At 43.8% G+C, this 18,805-nt stretch overlaps 2 protein-coding genes across 23 annotated transcripts in view; one reads left to right on the top strand and one right to left on the bottom strand.

The window, feature by feature from the left end:
* INTS9 (integrator complex subunit 9) overlaps positions 1 to 9,734 on the bottom strand; it is an 83,612-nt gene extending 73,878 nt beyond the window's left edge. For both annotated transcript variants that reach the window (XM_062618572.1, XM_062618573.1), the window contains exons 1-2: positions 9,630 to 9,734; positions 4,755 to 4,882 (exon numbers count right to left, since the gene is read on the bottom strand). In XM_062618572.1, coding sequence (XP_062474556.1) covers positions 4,755 to 4,882; positions 9,630 to 9,710 — 209 coding nt within the window. In that variant the 5' untranslated portion in view covers positions 9,711 to 9,734. The remainder of the gene's footprint in view (positions 1 to 4,754; positions 4,883 to 9,629) is intronic.
* A 75-nt stretch (positions 9,735 to 9,809) lies between these two features.
* Positions 9,810 to 18,805, top strand: part of HMBOX1 (homeobox containing 1) — a 111,960-nt gene continuing 102,964 nt past the window's right edge. For 17 of the 21 annotated variants that reach the window (XM_062618598.1, XM_062618594.1, XM_062618586.1 and 14 more), the window contains exon 1: positions 9,926 to 10,244. The gene's annotated coding sequence lies outside the window, so the exon portion shown is untranslated. The other 4 variants (XM_062618582.1, XM_062618587.1, XM_062618591.1 and 1 more) reach the window with 4 other exon arrangements.

Here is an 18,805-nt window from a genome sequence, read left to right as displayed (position 1 = left end):
GGCAGGTCTGGTATCAGCCAGCAATGGCAGGGCCCCTTTTTTAAATTGTTTTAAATATTAATAAAGAAACTTCAAGGTGGATGCTGCAATCCTGAGTTTACAGTAGTAATTGCTACAGCATTTCTTGCTACCATAACTGAGTGACTTATTCATACCTCACATTGACATCTGATTTTTGTATGAGCCTATAACTTAGTCCTAAACCCACTGTGTTGAAGCATATCTACAGAAATCCAAAAAATGAAAAAGTTGAGGACACAAAGGAATTGAAGCCCCCTGGAACCAAGATCTGTGCGAACCTCAGATTTGGAGACTTGAGATCTCACTTGCAATGAAATCTGCAAGCGTTGTGCACAAGCTCTACAGACAGGCATGCTTATATTCTATCAGGGCTTTCAAATTTAAGAACTTGAAAATAGGAAGTGATGCTAGGGCTCAGAGGAATGCTGTGTTCAGACTAACATCAATATAAAAGAACATATCCTAACTGGCACTCCAGAAAGTTGCAAGGAAGGAAAAGGGGGAAACCTAAGACTCAAGGAGTGAAGACAGAAGGTAACAGGTGAGAGCAGAAGGATATGTCATTGAGAAGCTGTACCAGAGAAGTGTAACGCCCTTTTGAGGATAAGGAGTAAATCTGAAGAAGTGTGATTATAGGAAAGATGAGGTGGCTAAATGTACTCCCCACTGCCACATTCAACAGCACAACTTAATAGCAGCATTTTGGAGACTGAGGAGGCTGAGTAGAATTGGTGTAGTGGGACTAAAAGAGTTATGGAAAAAAAAACAAAATGGGAAAAAAGTAAGAATAAACCATTCTGATGTGCAATAACTTTGACAGACAAGGGAGAAGACAGAAGCATTGGTTGGAAAGGACACCTGGAGGTCTCTAGTCCAATGTCTCAAAGCCAGCAATGGATCAGGTCAGCCACGGCTTTGCCCAGCTGTATCTTGCAAATCCCTGGAGAATGAGATTCTAGAGTCTCTCTGGGGATGGGTGAAATTGCTACCTGAGCCTCCCAAGACACAGTATGTGGCCATTAGCCCCTTATACTGAATGCCACTGTAGAGTTTGGCTCTGTTGCCTTCGTAACTTTCTTTCAGGCAGCTGTAGGTGACTGTTAGCTCCCCACCTCACGCCCTCTCTGCCAGACTGAACAAGCCAGCTCCCTCAACCTCTCTGCATAGTCATGGGCTCCAGATTATGACCATCTTGAAGGCCACCTGAACTCCTTTAGATTCTTAGTGTCCCTCTTTGACTGGAAATCCAAACCTGGATCCATTTGTGGTTTCACCAGCACGCGGCAGAATAGAATAAGCTCTTCCTGATATGCTTGCCCTGCTCCCCCTAATTTAGCCTAGCATGCGGTTTGCTTTATTCACGATGAAAGAGTACTATTCACTTGTACTAAACCTGGCATCCACGGGAGAGTATACAGTCTTGTCAGGAGACGTAAAATTAGCAGATAAGTCTTGTGTGTAGGTGAAAGTGGAATAAGCAACATAGGACAGAAAGGACTCTTTACCTTGGAGCCAAGAAGTAACACAGTTCCTGCTGACATAGTTTTGACATTGTAATAGAGTGATTGATTAATACAAAATAGCTAGAACTGTCCCATAAATAATGTGAGCAAGTGTGTCATGGCTAGACAGGAAAGGTTAAGAGCTTCCCACATGTTCATTTTACCGTTTTGCATTTGACTTTGGTACAGGGGAGAAAATTCCAGTTGACAAACCTCCTTTAAAGTATGTGATGGGGCATAAAGTGTTTGGCAACTGCAGGTACTTTGCACATGCTCCGTGGGCTAGTGAGAACAAGGACTACCATTTCCAGGATAAGGTGGAATCTAAATACCTTTTCACAGGTTTTTTTTCTGAATAGCAAAGAACTCTAAAAAATGTCCAGTCCCTTTAATGACACAAACACTACAGAACTTTCCTCTTACAGATTAAAGCAGAGTCTCTCAAAATGTTTGCTCAAGGAGGGCCCCATGCCAGGTACAACACAGGATTTAGCTGCATAGCAAAAATCCTCTGTAATACCATACCTTTAAGCTCCACAGAGGTAAAAACCAGGGCACTTTGCAGACCACAGACTGAGACTTGCAGAACCCAAGTGATTCATGGATCATACTCTGGAGACCTCTGGTTTAAAGACACCAGAGAGAAGCATAGCTATTGCACACGGGTCTATTTCAGCACATCTGGTACCGGGAGGACATACAGCTGGTAATAACCTCAGATCTGACAGATCTCTGCACAAATTCTTGTGATGCTATGTGCCTCAGGCTCAGGCAGTCAGTCCTTCTTGTAGTCTCTCACCTAGAAACTGATGATAAAATCAGCTCTTTGTCACACTGCCGTTTTGGCAATACACATTTTGAATTTCAGGGGTATTTAGACATCACGGTAATGGTACAACTATGAACAAGTCTTTATCTGGACTTTTTAGTGACAGCCACATTCCTCCTCAAGTTTCTAATTCATTTCCACAACTGCCTGCAGGACATCTGTTTTGTAGAGTACTGAAGAGATCAATTACTTGCCCAAGTCCATATGCTTACGACAATCCTTGCTGTAAGGGGTGCTCAATCACCTTACTGGCAAGATTGATTGGATTTAAATCCAACTGTTTGCTCCGGATTCCAGTGGGCCATCAGGGGTCACATCTGACATCCTTTCTTATTGAGTTTGAGTCATTTCAGTGCAGACATTCTGGAGGTACTTGGGGAATTTCAGGTTGTGACCTGCAATTTGGCTGTTCGTTCCCAGGGTCTGCTATTAGCAGACAAAGCTGGCATATCCTGGGGGAGCGCTGATGCCTGCAGTTCTAAAGAACCTCTAAAGCCTTTGTTCAATCACCTGAACTTGCTACTTGCTCCTCCCTGTTTCCTTTTTCTTTGGGAGGTGGGAGTGATTTGGAGAAAACTCCAGGAACAAACTTGCCAACAAAGTTTAAGTTGACAAGCAGGTATTCTTTATTGCGGCACTGGGAAACACGGGGGATAGCTTCACATAGCCTGTGTCCCCGCATTGCTACACAAGCCGTCCTTATATATTCACCGGGCATACATGCGTATTCATGAGGCTACATATGAATTACATACTTTTCCAGAAAGTTTCCCCACATGTGTACAAAAATGTGGTGGTGGTCTCTGAGGGTCGTTTACTTCTTCCAACAATCTTTATCACTTCTGGCAGCCTCTGAAGCACGAAGTAGATGTTTACACCAGCTTAATTGGTTCATTAACACTACAGACATAGCAATCATCCTGTCCTTCTACTTATCAGTTAGTTTAGCTGCAGCCCATCCTGGACATCTGCTAGTCCCAGATACTCCCCATCCCCAGGTCCTGCTGTTCTATCCTGGTTTTCTTACACTTATTTTGTACTAAGGTCATAAAGACCTAAAACTACGCCAACTACAATGGTTTATCTTACACAAGAATTCTCAGTATGTTCTCTAGCCGCACTCTACCTTTTTTTTTGCTGTGAATCATGCACCCCAGTTATTTTCCATTGCTCCTGTTACAAAGCCATCAAACTTAACATTATTTAAAACTGATTCTACTTATTTACAAAGGTTTATATTTCATTTTGTGTTTTTGTGCCTCCTTGTCTCAGGAGAAAGCAAATGCAAGGCAATTCTCCATTTCCCAACTTTTCTGGATCCCTTACAAATCAACTGTTGCCCCTAAACGCTGTAGTTAGCAATTACGGAATGGGACAAAAAATGACTACCACACTGATCTGTCTTAAGGCATCTGTTGCCTACTCTACAGCAGATCTTGAACTCCATGTTCTTGCGGAACAATGCATACATTGTCTATTCTTTTCCTGTCAAAAAAATAACAAATCATAGGAAGTGCTGGACAAACTGATTTAACCTCATTAGGTCTCTTAGGAAACTCCCTTTCCCAGTCATATTCTCCCTTTCTCAATCAAGCCTCCCCTGAACCCAGAACGTTCCTCACTTGTTTCCTTGTTGATCAAAATTACTAAATGGCTTTTGTGAAAACTCCTGTTGCTTCCCATCACCAAGAGTTTACTCATTTCCACCTTTCCAACCACTCATTTTCGCAATTTATTTCATTTATGCAAGACATAAATCACCCTAACTGAATAACTAAATTTCACCTAAAAACCAGGGAAAAGATTACTTTCTAGTTTGGGCATAGAAGGGAGCACCTTGACCTCAGGATTCTCTTCTAGATCCTACTTTTGTTTCATTGCCGTTCCATTCTCATGCTCAGCTGCACGGATCTTTTATTTAATTTTTAAAGGGGAACAATTATGACATCAAGTCAACTAATGAGACTGTTAAGTGCTATTTTTCTTTGCATTAGTCTGTGCTCTGAAGAAAAGCCTGAGAAGATGGTGGTTAAACAGTACTTGCTGGGCTCCACTCACTCCATCTCAGTTATCCATTTATCTCATCTTGCACGAAGAAGCCAGAAAGATGACAGATATGTGACCTCACTTGTGCTGAGCAGTTGCAGCAATACTTTACTGAAGCTTAGAATAAATTATCTAAAAAAACCAATCAATAAATCCATAAAATGTCTTCCGTCTACTGAGCCAAAGGACGTTATTTTGATAAAGAGAATTTTTAAGTGAACAAAGTCTATTTATGATATCGAATGATGCTGTTCATTTGTACTCATCCCCTCCCTTCTTCCAATACACCATTTCACGCAGAGCACTCCAACTGCAATCCAAGAAAACACAAAGCGCGTACAGGCCGCAGAACATACCTCTGAACCAATGGCAATGGGAGGAAATTGAGGGTAGACGTCATATCCAGTCCACAATCCAACATGATGGTGGTGGATTTGAACTTGAGTACATTGCATGGTAAGGTTGGGTGTCCTGACAGGCAGTACTGTAAGAATACAATCAGGATGTTGTTACTCATGACCTTAACTAACAGTGACCGCCCCTCCCCACCAAAAATTGCCTTTTTTTCCCCTTACTGTTAAACATGCAGTTTCATACACAGCAGAACAAAACCTGATTTCCTATAAATCCTATAAACACACCAATGTGTGTTCATTGAGATTTCCCCCGGTATTATGGGGTGGATTTTCTTCAGACAAGGGTTGAGAGGATGGCATAGTTCCTTTTACAATTTAGGACACATGAAGAATCTCTTTTTTTTCCCTAACAATCCCCTATTCTCACAAAAATCCCAGAACATTGGTTTTTTCAAAACTCGGTCCTACTGGCAAAACCTGGCTGAACTCGGCTAGCATATCTGAAAACTACTTGGGGTGGAAAGAGGGAGAGAATCCCTGCAGAAATACAAGTTTTATTTCCTTAAGAAACCTGACTAAACAACCAAACAAGGCGCAGCAGGGGCTGCGGCTGCTTGGCACAGATCAGCAGGGGAAGCTGTAGTGTGCACCGAAGCAGCTCTGGGGCATGCTCTCACCTGCTTTTTGTCTTGCTAAACGCAAACAGGAAACACGAGGGAATGGACAACCACACCTGAATGGAAGGGTTTGTGTACTGAGAAATCCCAACTGCTTTGCAAACTCAATGAGCCAGTGAGCAGGTTATGTACCAGGGCACTTCAGCATCATTGAGATGCAGTCACGTCTTGTATGGAGAGCGGCAAACACTTAACAAGGCACAGGAGCAGCTGAAGTTTTGAATAAGAAGCAAAGTGAATAAAAATGCCAGCTTTAAAATTCGGGGTTTGAAACGTAAATGCCTGAATAGAGCGTGGACGCCTCGAGGTGAGCGTTTCTCTTCTTTGAGAAGGATTAATTCCTTCAGGGTTTGCAAGTAAAAGAGATTTTGCATCTGGAAGGAAAGTTTTTGCATCTCTGAAGTCTGGGCGTCTGGCAGCTGAGGTGGTCAAACTTTAGCTTTTAAATTAAAGTTTTGATCAATTAAGATGAAAAATATCAATGATCTGGCCATGCACTGCACTAAAACCAGACTCAGTCATTTTCTAAGTCATTTATAGTCATGCTTGCTCTCTATATTTCATTCGATGAAGGGGAAAGAAGGTAGATTAATAATTTCACTTCCTACCTCTGCTTACGATATGTTAACACAGGACTGCAAGCGTCTTGATTAGCAACTCCCAAGGAGTCTATGAAATACATTCCTCAGAAACCTGTTTTAAATTATATTTAAATATTAAAAAGCTACTAAGGCCCCAATATTAAATTAAAAAGATCACAAAGACTTTTGTTTTAAATTCACAAAGCCTTGGTTATTAAACATTACATTTTGCCTGCTGTTAGCAAAGTTCAAAACAACGGTGAAAAATCAGGCTGGTGAAGAGGGGAGTACACAGGTAAGGAATTCAGCTGGTTTAGTCGTAAATGTAAAATACACATGTGAAATTAAGTTCTTGCCAGACCAGACCTCTGACAGTTATGCTATAAATCCAAGCAAGTAGAAAGAAACAAAGGAAAAAAAATATGATCTAAACTATTTTTGTAGCTTTTGAAGTATTGGTAATTAAAAAAGGCAATGAAATATCACCACTTTTATCAGCAAAACACTTTCTTGCTTTTATTAAAATCATGAAGAGGATCATGACCCTGACATCTCCAAGCTAACTGGAAAATCTTTCTTTTTTTCTTCTTTAAAAGCATCTAAAATAATCTATATCTGTGGCTGTCATGCTGTGGTAAATGGATTCCAGGGAGGCAATGGGTTCTTTCTACCAGATTCAAGTGAAGTGACTAGAAAGAACTAAAAAAGGAGTTCATATCTTATAGAGCTATTTGCACGGGTGACATTTCTGAGCTTGTACCTCTATTAGAATTTTAGACTAGTAATCTGAGAATCTGAATGCTTGTACTATATACATCTCTATATGTACTATAAATGTGATAATTTTTACCCAGTTCATATTTGCTACTGTTTAAAAAACAGATCCAGAGATTCCAGTCACTAATATTCCTGACTGGACTAAAATGCGCATCCTTTCTGCTCTAAGATTTCCTTCCTTCCATCTTTATTCCCTTATGGCTAAAGGCTGGTGCAGTGAACACACTAGGTGCCTAACTAAAATGTAGTAACAAAGTCACAAAGCACACAGAAGATATCAACATGCCCAGCTCAGCTCACAACCTTCTTGGCAGCCTTTGTAAACTGGATGGAAGTTTGACAGAGTGGGGCACAGAGATCAGAATGCGGGCTCATTCCAGCTGCTGAGGCTCTCACAGCAGGAGGTTCTCAGCTTGGAGTGTCTCTGATGATCTCATGGATGGCAATGTGACAGATGATGTCTCACACTAGCAGCTCCGAAACATGCAAGATTTTGCAGGTTAAAGCCAGTGCTTTGAATTCCAACAAATACTGCAGTGTATTCTTCCAGTGTTAACATCACATGCTACCTTAAAATCTAAGGGGAAATTAGCAACTAGATTTGCCTGGATCAAAGCACATTTGAATTTGTGGGAGTCTGACATTTTCACTGGACTCTGAAGCAGGTCTGGAGTCTGTACCTCTCCCTTGTTCTTCCAAATTCCACCCAAATAGATGGAAAAAATAAAGAGGATGAAATAGCATCTAACTCCTCCCACCACAACCCAGAGATACAGGCACATCTCCAGATAAATGTAAGATCAAGAATCTGTATGATCCCCAGTCTCCAAATTTATATACAGGTCTAAAAACATTATAATACGGATTTTAGGCAGGTTGCATTCCCCCCCCCAAACTCTTTCCTCTCTCTACCCCTGTGCAAGACTCCAGATTTTAAAAGAACCCTGCATTTCCACTGTGGTCTTCATTTAAATGTTTGCCAGTTTGCTTTCCCCACCCTACATTATCTCAGGCTCTACAACCGTGTCTGGAAGTGCTTAGCTTTGCAGTTTGTCCCACTGGTAGTATACACGCACAGAGGCTTAATTGCATATGTAAGATTACATGATCAGGTTGGATGGGGCTTTGAGCAACCTGGTCTAATGGAAGGTGTCCGTGCCTGTTGCAGGGTGTTGGAACTAGATGAGCCTTAAGGTCCATTCCAATCCAAATCATTCTGTGATTCTGTGATCAAGCTCTTCAGCCATCTGCCTACTGAATTTATTTTACATGGTTACACTGGAGATCGTGTTTTTGTTTTACTGGAAGCCTCAAAACAAACTCAGAATCCAAGTTAACTGCTATGAAGCTTCCTCAGGACAAACTGCTCAGTCTCAAAACTCAGACACAATCATATATTTAACAACAGTGTAACTTCAGGTTATACAACTCAAATGTTATGTTCAGGTTATCTTGAAACCTGCTTTGGTTGTCACCTCCAAAGAACTGTAGTACATTAGGTGTAACAGAAATTCTTAATCATAGAATGGTTTGAGTTCAAAGGGACCTTAAAGCTCATTCAGTTCCAATCCCCTGCCATAGGCAGGGACACCTTCCACTAGACCAGGTTACTCCAAGTCCTGTCCAACCTGACCTTGAACACTGCCAGGGATGGGGCAGCCACAGCTCCTTAGAAATAAAGTAGCAGAAATAAGCTTCCAGAAAATAAGGTAGCAGCTAAAGCAAAGGTCTCTGGGGAACTTAAGGAGTTGAAAAGGGAGATCTGGAGAGAAAAACCAGCAATATGGGTAACGTATTTTCTGTCAACTTTCCCTTTACAAGATTGTTATATCAGAACCAAAGTACTTGTCAGAAGCATAGTGCACACTTGACAAAGTTATTCCAGGCTGATTTTCTCATTAGTAACTAGCTGTATTAACAACATACTGCTGATGGAAACAATTTTATTATGAACCACGGGTATTTATTGATATTCTTGGAGTAACCCAGTAAAGTCACACATGCAGTGGGCTAGCTCCTGCTCTGTTCCATGGCAAGGCTTGTGCTGTGTAAAGGGCAGCGAAATTTCTCCTCCTCTTCCTTGTGAACCTCACAAACGTTTATCATAGAATCACAGAATCAATTAGGTTGGAAAAATCCTCTAAGATCAAATACAACCACTACCCCAGGACTGCCAGGTCCACCACTAACCCATGTCACTGAGGGCATCTACACGGTTTCTGAGCACTTGAAGGGATGGTGACTCCACCACTTCCCTGGGAAACTTGTTCCAACACCTTACAACCCTTTCCGTGAAGGAATTACTCCTAATATTCAATCTAAACCTCCCCTGGCACAGCTTGAGGCCGTTACCTCTTGTCCTATCACTTGTTCCTTGGGAGAAGAGACCAACCCCATCTTGCTACAACCTCCTGTCAGGCAGTTGTAGAGACCCATAAGGTCCCCCTGAACCTTTCCTTCTCCAGACTGAACACCCCAGTTCCTTCAGCCGTCTCTCACGTAAGACTTGTGTTCATCCAACCCAACCCCCCCAAGCCCGGGCAGCCCCTACACCACCGGCACAAGACCGGAGAAGCGCCGCTGCGGCCTGTGCCCCTGCCTTCACCCACGCCCGCCGACTCTCCGTGGGCCTGCCCCGGCGGCGGCCCTCGTGCCGCGCTGCTGAGGGGAGCGGAGCGCTGGGCCCGCCCCCACGAGCCCCTCTGGGCCACCCCTTGCAGAGCCTCAGCTTCCTCTCCCGCCGGCCGGGGCAGAGGCTGCCGCAGCTCACAGACAACCCGGGGAGCCCCACCGCAGGGGGCAGGCCGAGCCCCCGCAACATCCCCTCCTCATGCACTCACCAGCTTCATGCTTCCCCCGGCTCTATTTACCAGGACAATCCTGCCCGCCCCTCCCTTCCTGCCCGCGCTACACCGAATCATGGGACTTGCAGTCCCGCCGCCCCCCGCCCAGGATGAAGTCATTCCCGAGGCACGCCGGGAGTTGTAGTCCGCCTCTCGCTGAGCCCCGCGCTCCGCCGGCGCGCCGCGACGCCGAGGCGTGCTGGGAGTTGTAGTCCGCGCGCGGCGGGTCTCCTCGTCACCCTGGGGAGGCGGGAACTACAAGTCCCATGGTCTCACATCGGCAGCAGGTGGGAGCTTGGATGTTGATATCAACATGGCGCTTGTCAGACAGACAAAGACAGTCAGTCTGGTGTGATTGAGCCAAAAAAACCCAAACAAACCCGAGGGAGCGGGCGAGGCGCCGGGAGCGGCAGGAGCCGGGCCTCACGGGGAGGGGTCCCTGGTCCTCAGAGGGCTGGCGAGGGGGGCGACGTGGCCGAGGGTTTTCCTCCCCCCCCATTGTCCTCGCCCCTCAGCGCTCCCGTTCATCTCCCGTCACGCTGGGGCAGGCGGGGGGACCCCCCCCACTCCTGCCGTTACATGGTGAGGTGGAGGCGCCGCCGGCACCCAGAGGTGAGTGTTGCTGGAAGTGGGGAGCGGCGGTGTTAGGGGAGGGGACGGGCTGGTGGGTGGGCTGGAGGAAGGAGGGGAGGGGGGGGCGGGCAGGGGGTCCCCCCTCAGCCGGCGCCGTGGCCGCCTGCGGGGAGTCGCGCCGCGGCGGAGAGCGGGTTTCCTCGTAACGTGGGATGTGCGTGAGGGGGGCAGCCTGGGCGGGGGGCGGCGGGGGGCGGGCAGGGGCAGCCCAGCAGCCGCTTCGCCGGCTGAGTTGGAGTCGCAGCTCTGAGGGGCTCCGCTTATCCTCGGCGGCCCCGGAGCAGGGGAGGAGGACGGTGTTCCCGGGAGGCTGCCGCGGGGTCTGCGGGAGGGCAGGGCCACCTCTGGGCTTTACAGGAGAGCCCTCCATGGTTCTTCCTGCCGTTTATTTATCTGTTCTTGTTTCTTCCACACCCCCCACCCCACCCCCCCCCGCTGGGGGGGCACGCACTCCTGGTGGCGGAATCCCCACAGCCTGGGTGGGTGCCTTTTTGTATTTCTGTGGTGTTTCGGTTTTGTTCGCCCCTGAGTTTGGGGCTGGGCTGCTGCGAGACCCAGCGCGGCTGCAGAGGGCGGCGGGGCCCCGCTATCTGTCTCCGGGACCTGGGAGGTGCCCCGGCCCGGCCCGGCGGAGGCCGAGGGAGGCTCCGACCCCGCGGGGCTAGAGACCGGTTCTCCGTACGGGTCGCGCCCTGCATCGAGACCCCTCACCGGGGCTCTGCCATGCCGGGGGCCTGTGGAGCTGTCAGAGGTGTGCGAGGGCTCCGGGGGCTCTTTTCTAGGGGAGCCCAAGTGCTTTGTGCCTATGGGTGTGAGGAAAACCGAGGCCGGCTGTTCCCAAACCCTCTAGCTTCCAAGGCTGGGGCGCGACGAAGAGGGCGAGATCTGTTGCAGCTCCTGGGGCTTTGAGAGAGGGTTTTTGGGGAGGGCAAAGGCGTGAACCCGAAGGTTGGAGAGTTTAACATGAGAACGGGTGCGGAAGGAGGAGGACCCGCAGGCAGTCATTCCTAAATTGTGCGGGGAGAGCTTGGGTGGGGTGTCATACGCTTGTTTATTTTGTACTTGTTGGGAAGAGATGGGGAAGGGGTTAAATGCATTTGCAGCCGCGCCTGGGATGTTTTTTTTTCGGAAGAACAGTGTGTCTGACCGCTGGACCGGCTGGAGGAAGCGGCGGGGAATGCCGCTGGACTGTTCTGCTGGGGGTCGGGGTTAAAACAAAAAAAGGGGCGAGTGGTTTTAGGTGCAGAATACACATGCGAGGGAGAGCAAGCCGAGTTCTTAAACCTCTGTTTGGTCTGGTGGGTTTTTTTTTTTTTAGTTGAGCCTAGTTTAGTCTCTTGGTATATTTGCAGAGCACTTATTCGGGGAGCATTTTTGTCTTTGTGATAGGTCTGAAAAGCCTTACTCGTGTATATGTTGTTTTTTCCCCCGTTCCTTCGCGTTAGGGACAAAAAAAAAAAAGCAGCTTTTTGGGGGGGTGTGGGGAGAGAAGAAGGAAGAGGAAATGAAGATTGTGAGCGTGTTTGCTGGTTGTCTGTGGAATCGGGTGTATCTCTGTTTTCCTGCTGAAGTAACGTTGGGACTACAGATAAGTGGCTTTTAAGTACAAAAATGTATGTGAACAAAAGGTGGGAAGATTTAAACTTTGTAGGGAGGAAAGTGTTAAGCTGATGGCTAGAGCACGCTTTTAAGAGCAGTGCTGGAGCAGGTCTGATAGACGCTAGCTACGTGCCCCTGCTTCCAGCTGATGGGGTTGGAGAAAAAGAAACTGGTGGGGAAAATAGCCCCTTCCAATTTGCAGGAATGATGCCGTGTAAAATTATACATCGTATCAGAGAGAGGAACTGTGCTCTGCAGACAATTTGTGGGCTGGCAAAACCCTGAAGTGCCTGCTTGCGTCCCGTGATATGACTAGCTCATTTCTGCAGGGCTCATCAGGTACAGACTCTGCTTCCTTCCTGGGATGGTGCAGCTGGCGTTTGATTTCCTCCATGGATGGGAGAGGAGGAGTCCTGTGCAGTTTTTTTTCCCGAGATGATTGCATTTTCTTTGGCCTTGCTGTACCCTGCCTCATTAGTAGGAACTGCATCTATATTTATTTACCATTATACTGTGTCCCTTGGGATGTGGGGTGTAGTTTGGAGTAGGTATATATGGATTTATCACTTAAGGTTTTGTTGTTTTTTTTTTTTTTCTCCCATTAAGCTAGGACCAAATCTGTCAACAGCAGAGAACAAACTTAATTTATTTCTGTGTTTTGCATCTCCCTTTTTGCCATTTCTCTTCCAAATTGCTGAGAAAACATCTCTTCTATGTGGATGGGGGTAGGAAGTAGGGGAGAAGTGAGAAAGTGATGGGATATGTTATTTGTGCAGGGATGCATTTGTTATCTGCATGTTCTGGGAGCACTGGGCTGTGTGAAAGAGCAAGGTTTTGATGCTGCATCTGAAAACTGGGGTTTGGGAATGCTGTTTTTTCTCATGTGAAGCTGCTTCTTAAGCCCCACAACAGCCACAACTTTTTCTCTATGGTTGACAGAATTGTCTGACGAGCCTGGGCATGAGACTAGGAACAAGGAACTTGTGTTTTACTCAGCAATGTCTGTTCTTCCTCCTATCGTTCCTTAAGCACCAGAACAGGCATCAGCGTTTTTACTCCTGTGTCATCCAACTGTTCAGAGCAGGTCTAGACGACATTGTGGTATGCAGACTGCCAGCTGTGTTACAGGAATGCTACCTTAGGTGCAACTGCAGGATTTTTAAAGAGTGGTAAGGAAATGTTGAAGAAAATCCTGTGTGGATGAGGCCTGCTTATCTCTGTAACTACTTCAGTGACCCCTCTGGAGCAATTCCGTTCTATTTGTTGACCTTTCTAGAAAATGTGCAGCTCTCTAGCAGCGTGATTCTGATAATTCCATACAGTCAGAAACTGGTGTCAGCTGCAGAAAGCTTACTTCTGAGGCAGATCCTGTGTGGGTCTTACTGGTCGCTTTCAAAAGGATATTAAAAGTTCATGGTAGTCCTATGTTTTGAAAATTAAATTATTATGAAGTTTTTACTTTATAGTAATAATCCATAAATTCATGGAAGTGTTTACTATGTTTTTTTTTCATTGGTATCTGAAGCTGGGAAAACAGTGGGGCTCAGACATTCACTTTAAAATTAATTTTATTTTTAATAAGATGATTTTTTAATATGCATGAATTCAGGAATTGTTCTGTCATTAACTTTTAGGGCTGCTTTTTTTTTTGTATGTCAGTGGGGCAGTGGTGAAATTTGGGTCTTTTGGATATGATGTTTGGGTGGAGAACTGAAAGAATTAATGAAACTGAAACATGAGAAAGGAAGAATGCTGGGCTGTCCCTTTCATAAAGGGATCTCAGAAGATGTTTGGTTGTGTATGTCAGAAAATAAACTAATTTGCATGAAATGACAACACATTTTAATCTAAAGAAAGCAACTTGTGCTTTACAGGGATTTCTGTGCAGAGCTTTTAGGGACACTAAAGAGGTAACAGTGTTGGGATCTGTGGCAAGTATTTTTTATCTTCTGCAAAGTTTAGGATTTGAAATCAAACACTTGAATCTGTCAGTTTAGGAATCCTGCTGCACAAACCCTGTGCTGTTGTTTCTTCTATTGATAACTTTGTGCGGCTTTGACACTTCCACTAAAGTCACTGAAGTCGATTTCACTTAATACTGATTTTATCGGAGCAGGCATTGGATTCTACATACATGTCCTCGTGGGATTGGGCTTTAATTATACCTACTGATAATATGATATTGTGGGTTATCAATGAAGTGAGACCAGTGTCATGATTATAGTAGGATTTTTAGGAGATGATGAGAAGAATTTAGTTGTTTTTTTTTTGTCTAACTCATATCCCTAAATTTGGTTTTATCTATAAGATTACTAATCAGCTGTATTTTGGCATTCTCGTATTCCTGTATTGACTAAAGCTTTCTTCTGACATATAGAAAATTAGGATGGCTGGATAGCAAAGTATTCTAAGAGTTCACATTTGAACACTCACTCATGCAGACTGATTCTGTGTTAGCTATGAGTGCAATTTCCAGTGTTAATGCGAAAGATAAGTCTTTTGGCAAATGCTTTTAATTTGGGGAACAATACAAGCAAGAGTAACAGGATTTGAAAAGAAAATGTTATTTGTCATTTCACAGGTGGCAAACCAAGGTGTAGAACTATTAACTTACCTGGGTTCTGACGCGAGAACTGTGGCAAAACTAGTCATCGCTCTGTGATCTTGAGCGTTTGTCAGGGCTTTAATCAGAGGTTTTCTTCCTTCCTTCATTAATTGGCTAACTTCCACATTTTGAAAACAACATGTAGAGATAATTTTTCTTTCCTCGATTTTCAAAATTTATAGCCTGAATTTTTTTTGGGGTTTTGGTTTTTTTTTGTTTTTTTTTTTTCATTTTTCAGTCAAGCCTTGAAAATACAAGGTTGGAAAGCTGCTTTTGAACAGCACCTCCCTGACATATGATACTATCTTGAAACAGCCTCTGACAAGTGAACCCTCTCATTGAAATCATGTGAGGAATTTTATTACTCAACTCTGAAGATCTTCTGGGGGAAAGGAGGTTGCAAACTATTAACTATGTTGTCTTCGTTGCAAGTTGGCACGTTTAATGTCCTTATGTATTGAGACAGTCATGTGGCCACAGCCAGAAGTAGAGAATCGGCTTTGTAGTTTCTGACCAACTAAAAATTTCGTCCTGTAACTGTAAGAAATGCATTTCTTTTTGCGTTGTGCCTGCTAAAAGGAGATATATTAGCTTGAAATCTGGTCTTTAAACATGGTATTGTTTGATTTCCTTCCCTCTCCTTTCACTTGACTGGGTGCTTACACAGGGTTAGCCCGTGACCATAAAAGCGTGTGGAGGAGCTTTTATAATAGATAAACTTGAAAAGTATATTGTGTTTGGGATACTTCTGCTCACTGCTGTTGCAGTCAGGTTTACCAAGAGCTTGTGGCTCATGCATGCTGCCTACATAATACGCTGCTGACCAAAGTGCCCGTTTCATAGTTATGAAACTGCTACTATGACAATTACTGCATCATAAAGCCTAACCTAATCAGAAGTGATCGATTTATGGCCACAACTGGTGTGTGCTACTGGAGTACAGCTCTGATGGATTATATCTGATCTGTTATGGCCAAGCCACTGCCCTTTCTCGTTTACTATTCTATGATAAAATAATACTTTGTACCATCATTTGTAGATATTTAAGTGCTTTACAGAGGTATCAGTATTTTACAACTAGAGAAACTGATGTGTAAGGGCCAAGTGACTCACTTAATGCCTTGTATTGAGTCAGTGGCAACTGAACATGGCTGTCTCTATTCCCCATCTATTGCCCTCTTACATCTGTAATATATTAATATATATTAACCATATAAGGAATTTATTGTCATCTAATGTGCTTGATAAGAATACCTATGTCAATGAGAGTTTTTACAGTGATGGGAGGATTTCTCATGTTCCATTCACTTCCATGGTTTGACACTTGTCATCCTTACTTATTCAGTTAACTTCATTGCTTTTAAATCCATTAGATTTCCTGCCTCTCCATCAGGCCAAAAGCACCACAGGGTAAACTTTCTATCAGGCTGTAAGGGATGCCCCCTTTTCTTCCAAGGCTCTTCTTCTGTTTCGATTAATAGGAGTTTTTCAGCATTGTACTGCAGCTCTATATTGGGAATGCACATGCATGTTTGTTACTTGGATTGATTCAACACCATGTTAATGGAGACACCAAAAGACTGAACAGTTAGTGTTTTGATGCACTTTTTCAAGAATTAAAAAAATAATTTATAGCTGGTGGTTCTACCCGTCTGTGTGCAGATTTCCCTTTCCCAGTTCTTAATCAAAGCTGCATGCAGAGTCTGAAGTTAAAGACTGCTCTTAAAGCTAGGAACTACTGGAGCGCAGTGCTTCTGGCAAAGTGCATTCTGCTTTATCTTTCCTGTGCAGCCAACCAGAAGGTCAGTTAACTTTCTCCTGCAGAATTCCTCTTTGAACATTTACTTCATTGTTTTGTGTTGGTTTCAGTGCAATTACTAGTCTGAAAGGTATTGCCAAGCGTAGCCCTTCATCAGGTTGTGTGTATGTGTACACCCAAGTGCCTTCTGTAATACGACTTGACAAAGTCCTGACTCTGGGTGTCCATTGCATGCTGATGAGGACTGCTTCCAGGCACTGTTTGCCCAGTGGTGGATCTGTTTGCCCAGATCTAGTGAGGACTTTCTTGTAGCCCCAGAAAACAAATTTTATTACCCACTTCATCTGCAAAGGTGGCATTCTTCTGTTCTCCATACATATAAGATTTCTATTTAGGCTGTATTAAATTTATCTGAACCTCATTCACTGCTGTGGAGTTAGATGAGGTCTTACCATTCAGCTAAGGAAGTAATTTACAAACCAGGCATACAAAAGGTTAGACCAGATGATCCTTGAGGTCCCTTCCAGCCCGATATTCTATGATTGAAACATATTGTGTTTGGCTTTACCCCCACCTAAATCTCACTTGCCCTGAATTCCAGCTATTGATTTTCTCTCCACTTTTGAACTTAATATTTAAGTCTTATTTTCTTTCCCATTCTTGGAAAAAATAAAATGAAATTTTAACTGTAAAATTACTGCTACTTCTGAAATGCCTTATGTACAGCCAGTTCTGTTCTGATAAGCCAATGCTCTATCAATTGGGAAGCATAGCATATAGTCATTTCCTGCATTTTGAGCTGCCCATTTCTTATGAGCTCTGAAGCAAGCACTGAATCTGTTTTTTGTTCTCCTAGTGGTACTGTAGTCCTAATGGAAGCAGAAAGCATTTAGTTAGTTCATAAAATAAAAGCGCTGTTTCTACTTGGATATTTATTCTGACCTTTATTTTGGACAGTTTCTCTGCCATGATCAGATTCTCTGATTACAATGTCAGCTTTCACTGGAAGTCTCTTTGTGATATAGCTGGCCGGGTTTTGGAGTTTGAGCAGCTGGGTATGCAGCAGCTCTGACATGTTAAGTAGTGCTCAAATGTTGAAAAGGAAAGTTCTTCCTGGCAGTGAAATCATGCAGGGCTCTCGTTTCTGGACTCTGCCATAGGTCTTATTTCATGACCCAGGGCAAACTTCTTGACTTGCTTGTGTTCCAGTGTGTAATATGAAAATAATCCTTTCAGGGCTGTTGAGATGCTTTCATGTTTGTGAAGTATTTAAAGATTCTTGGCTGGGTGGTAGTGCATGCTGCTGCTCTTGGTAGTATAAGCAGGAATGTCGTAAGTGTATTTACACAGAATAAGAAGTAGTTATTTAAGCTAATGCTAATTTTTCATGCCACAGATGGGAGAGGTAAGTAGCTGCTCACAGTTTTCTCAACTAAATTGTATTATGCATGGTTTCCAGACGTTGTAGTTGGTCATTCACTGACTGCATTTCATGGGGGTTCCATCTGTTTGATGGAGCTATGCTGTTTAGTGGTGAGTATTAGCAGTCTGAAAAAGAGGGAACTTAACTGAACTTGAAACTTACTCCTCCCTCTTTAATTTCCTGGTCCATAGAAGTAGAATGATGTTAACATATTGGAGATTCATAAAATTTAAGGTGAGAACAGGCAATTAAATTGCCTTCTCTGATATGTTTTATATGCTTCATATCACAAGCTTTTAAATTTTGATCATTTACTCTGAAACTGAGACCAGTTACTGATGTTTGGCTAAACAATTCCAGAGCTTTCCAGCCTTGAGTGTCTATCATCAGTAATTTCAGACTCATCACTTCTCTCAGTAGTTTGTACCATCTCACTGTTAAAAATAAGTGGCTGATTTCTAATTTGAATTTGTCCAAGTTCTGCCACTGGTTCTTGTTACAGCTTTCCTAACAAGATTAGAGCCCTTTAGTATCCAGTACTTTCTTGCCATGAAGGTACTTACACTCTGTAATCAAGTTACTCGATTGATAAGGAAACAGAGTTGAGCTTTTAAGTCTCACTCTGAGGCATTTTCTCCAGCACTCAGATCATCCAGTGATTCTTCATGGTCTCCATTTATTTTTAACATTGTGGAAACCAAAAATGGTTAATGTTCCAGGCTGCGTCTGCTCCATACTGAACACGGAGGGGTGACAGCCCTTTTTGCTATGCAGCTATTTAAGAGGTTCACAGTAGCCTTTTGCATAGAGAAATCCTGTTTGTGAGCCTTGATCTGCCACTATTGGTATTCCTTCTCAAGTCTGCCACTTGGTAGTTAGTCTGCATTTCTCAGATTATAAATTTGCCTTTGTATTCGGATGTGTTGTACTCTCTTAAGCTGAATTAAGGTAGGTATTCATATTGTTTCCCTGTCCTTTCCTCATAATAATGTACGTTCCTATAGTCTTGGTGTCAGTCACAGATTTTTATCTGCAGTGATAAAAATGTTGAACTGCATCAGACCTTAAATTTAGTGACAAAAAAATTAGCATGATGCAGTCCCAGGAAGTAGATTAAGAACAGGCTAACTGACAGCTCTCAGATACGAAACGCC

This window comes from Pezoporus occidentalis, unplaced genomic scaffold, assembly GCF_034315485.1.
Source record: "Pezoporus occidentalis ecotype Australia unplaced genomic scaffold, CSIRO_AGI_Poc_V1 ctg201, whole genome shotgun sequence".
In the NCBI taxonomy this organism is placed as follows: Eukaryota; Metazoa; Chordata; class Aves; order Psittaciformes; family Psittacidae; genus Pezoporus; species Pezoporus occidentalis.
Note: the sequence above shows the minus strand (reverse complement) of the source record. Positions and strands in the feature narration are given on the sequence as shown.